The sequence below is a fragment of the Otolemur garnettii genome, unplaced genomic scaffold, assembly GCF_000181295.1.
Source record: "Otolemur garnettii isolate 467f Iridium unplaced genomic scaffold, OtoGar3 scaffold00017, whole genome shotgun sequence".
NCBI lineage: Eukaryota > Metazoa > Chordata > Mammalia > Primates > Galagidae > Otolemur > Otolemur garnettii.
Genome location: NW_003852412.1, coordinates 11,128,471 through 11,132,369, shown reverse-complemented (window position 1 = coordinate 11,132,369; position 3,899 = coordinate 11,128,471). Strand labels below are relative to the sequence as shown.

The window sequence follows — 3,899 nt, the reverse complement described above, 5'->3', positions numbered from 1 at the left end:
TTAGGGGCTGCATTAGATTCTCATAAGGCTGAGGATCACCACCCGAGATCCTTCACACAGTCATGCGGTGCACAGGAGGTTCACGCTCTGGTGAGAATCTAACCCCGCATCTGATCTGACAGCAGTGACTGTACACACAAAGGAAGCTTCCAGGCTGGGGGGGGCGGGAAGTTGGGGATCTCAGGTTAGTCCTCTAGTTCTGAAACTGACATCTGTGTTAATTTGGGAGACTTTCATCATGCAAACAGGGAAGCTTCTAGCAATCCTGAGAGATGTTGTATACACATGGTCTGTGGTGAGACCCACTTGTCTAGGCAATAACAGACACATCCCTGTAAGATTAGGCAGGCTCTGCATCCGACGACATACAACTTCCACCTGGGGCCTGAAAAACTCAATAGGAGGCTTTAACACTGGTTGAACTTGAAGAGTAAGAGCTCGATTTCCTAGAGGATTTCTTTGAGCTGAGGGATACTTGCATCTGCTTTACAGTCCGGACACTTCGACAGAGGAGAGCGTTCTTTGCGTGATCCCTGAAATCTTGTGAAACAAAGTAATAGACAAAGGGGTCAATGCAGCTGTTGAGGGTGGAGAGGCAGAGGGCTACGATGTACAGGACATAGACATGGCTCTGGCCTCGGCTTTTAATCAGGAAATAATGGACCACAAGCAGAAGGTTACTAGGCGCAAAGCAGATCAGGTACATGGCCAGGACGGTGATCACGAGCTTGACGGCTCTCTGCCTCTTCCTTTCTGAGTTTTCATCCATGGCCGAGGATCGCAGCATCCTGATCATCAGCACGTAGGCGGAGGCCGTGAGGACAGCTGGGAACAGAAAGACTCCAATGGCCAGAGACAGGAAGTAATTGAACATGTCTCCCACCAATACATCCTCAGGCAGAACATCGTGACAGGTGGTGATGTTAAGGGCTGGGATGAAGATGGTCTGCTTCACCACATACAAGGGGATGGTCACCAGCAGGATCAGCAGCCAGATGCCCAGGGAGACACCAATAGCAAGGTTTGCCTTCTTCCTGCCGTGGGCCATGGGGTTCACAATGACCCAATACCTCTGCACGCTGAGACAGGTCATGAAGAGAATGGAACAGTACATGTTGCCGTAGAAAAAGCCGATAAGCACCTTGCAAAGACCCTCCCCGAAAATCCAGTTGTTGCCATGTATGTGATAGGCAATCTTCAGGGGGAACCAGATGACAGAGAGGAGGTCGGCCAACGCCAGATTGGCCATGTAAATCACAGCTGGGTGTTTCTTCTTGGTTCGGAAAAGAAAGACCCACAGGGCCATGCCGTTACTTGGCAAACCAATCACAAAAACAAAGGTGTACACAATTGGAAGAAAGACGGTCGTCAGTTTTCCAGTGAGAACAGACACAGAAAGCTCATCCACGGAGAAGCCTGAGTCCCCTGTAACTCCTTTTCCAGGGACTGGAGATGGGTTGGCAACCTTACCAATAAGACTTCTTCCTCCAGAGGGTCTTTTGGCTCCTGTACAAGAAAGGCAGACCAGGGTCATTACAGAGATAAACATTTCAGGAGTGATGCTAGTTTGTTCAAATGAAAGTAGGTGAGGATGGAAACACACTATTAGAGGATTCTATAAAATGCTTATGGAGGCTTTCTTTGGGTGATGAGATTGTTCGGGTTTCTAATGTCTGTTTTTGCCTATTTTTTTGTGGGGGGTTTTACCTTACCAGTACTTTTTATTAGGGTTATAGGGTACATGCTGAAGGAATCACAAAAAGACTGACACCATCTCAGTTAACTTTTACAAACTGTCCACACTCAGCAGTTCCCAACTGTTCTGATTATAATGCCCAGCAGCAATCCTTGGTTGGGTCGATTAGTAAAAATCATTTTTAGATTGTGTAGTAATTTCTTTCCAAATTCTCAAGTGTGTGAAATCCCAAGCCCTGCCCTCCTGACATCGGCTTTCTAATTTCTCACTTTATAATGATCATCTCTCCCATTCTGGCCCTGAGTCAGGAGCCAGCCTGGCCTATTAATCATACCCTATCCCAGAACGTGGCATAGGGAGAGTCCCAAGACCACGAGGGACAGTCCCTTTCCACCCACAAAGATGATCCAATGGGCAGGGATTCCCCCACATCTGAGCGAGCTTCCTAGAGACCTTGCCCTGGAAGCTGGCTGGCAGGCAAGCCTCCAGCCTCAATGTCCTGGACAGCTGGGTGTACTGGTGACACATTTGTGTTCTGACTTTCAAGCACTTAACATAGTGCTTGTTAGTACATAGTGGGAGTGCTTACTCCCACTCTCCCGTATTATGAATTTAACTTTAAAAACCACAGACAAATGAATGGCATATCCACCCTGCATCCTGCCCTAACCAAATGTTTATGGACCTGCAAGAGAAAGTAAACAACAAGTTGAGGACACGGAAGAGTTTTACTTTAATTCTGGGGAACAGTAAGCCTCCACCAAACGACTCCAACCATAGGGTACCAGGATGGACTTTAAGCCTACTCATGAGTTTATCCAACAGTTTTAACACTTGGTCATCATTTCTCCTCCTCTACTAGCTTTGCACTGTCCAGCAGTTTTAAGGCTTCCCCCTTTAGGACTAAGTAGCAGATTAGCCTGCGTAGAGTGTCGGAGAATGTAGAGGCCAATATTTTGCTTTTTACTTAGTGTGATGGATAGAAAGGTGGCCCCAGAAGAAATAGCCATGCCTAATCCCCTAAATCTGAAAATATTACCTTATGTAACAAAAGAGTCATAGCAAATGTAAGTAAGGATCCTGAGATGAGAAGATGATCTTGGATTATCTGGGTGGGCCCTAAATTCAATGACAAGTATATTTTTAAAAGAAGAGTAGAAAGAAACTTGAGACAGAGAAGACACAGGAGAAAGTGACAGGGCAATGGAGGCAGAGACTGGAGTGATGTCAAGAAATGCATCATCATAAGGAAAACCCAGTTTTTTCCTCAGTACAAAAAAAAAAAAAAAAAAAAGAAGGCTTGGCTCCTGTAGCTCAATAATTGGGGCGCTGGCCACAAACATCAGGGCTGGCTGGTTCCAACCTGGCCCAGGCCTGCTAAAAACAACAATGACAACTGCAACAAAAAAATAGCAAGGCGTTATGGCCAGCACCTATAGTTCTAGCTCCTTGCCTTGGGAAGCTGAGGCAAGAGAATGGCTTAAGCCCAAGAGTTGGATGTTGCTGTGAGCTATGACACTGAAGCACTCTACAGAGGGCAACATAGTGAGACTCTGTGTCAAAAAAAAAAGTGACTGGGCATCATGGCTCACACCTCTAATCCTAGCACTCTGGGAGGCTGAAGTGCGTGGATTACTCAAGCTTAGGAATTCAAGACCAGCCTGAGCAAGAGCAAAACCCCATCTCTACTAAAATAGACAAACTAGCTGAGTATTGTGGTGGGCACCTGTAGTCTCAGCTGAGGCAAGAGGATCGCCTAAACCCAGAACTTTGAGGTTGACTGTAAGGTATGACACTATGGCACTCTAGCCTGGGTGACAAAGAGGGACTCTGTCATAGAAGTACTGATACTTTCTATGATGTGGATGAACACTGAGAAGATTCTGCTAAGTGAAAGGAACCAGTCACCGAGGACCTTGTATTGTATGATTCTATTTATATTAAACATCTAGAATAGGCAAAGCCATAAATAGAAAGAAGATTAGTATTTGCCAAGGGCTGAGATTAAAAAAATTGGTGGAGACAGCTACAATGTTTCTTTGGGGGTAAGGAAAAAGTCCTAATTGACCACCTATTGATTGTAGTGATGGTTGTGCAATTCTATGAATACTCTCTAAAAACCACTGAACTGGCTTGGCCCCTGTGGCTCAAGTGGCTAAGGCACCAGCCACATACACCTAAGGTGGCAGGTTCGAATCCAGCC

The 3,899-nt window shown here is 46.0% G+C and overlaps 1 protein-coding gene across 1 annotated transcript in view; it reads right to left on the bottom strand.

Annotated features, from left to right (window-relative positions):
* Positions 1–286: 286 nt before the first annotated feature.
* Positions 287–3,899, bottom strand: part of F2RL1 (F2R like trypsin receptor 1) — a 12,175-nt gene continuing 8,562 nt past the window's right edge. The window contains exon 2 of the mRNA XM_003785926.2: positions 287–1,506. Coding sequence (XP_003785974.1) covers positions 395–1,506 — 1,112 coding nt within the window. The 3' untranslated portion in view covers positions 287–394. The remainder of the gene's footprint in view (positions 1,507–3,899) is intronic.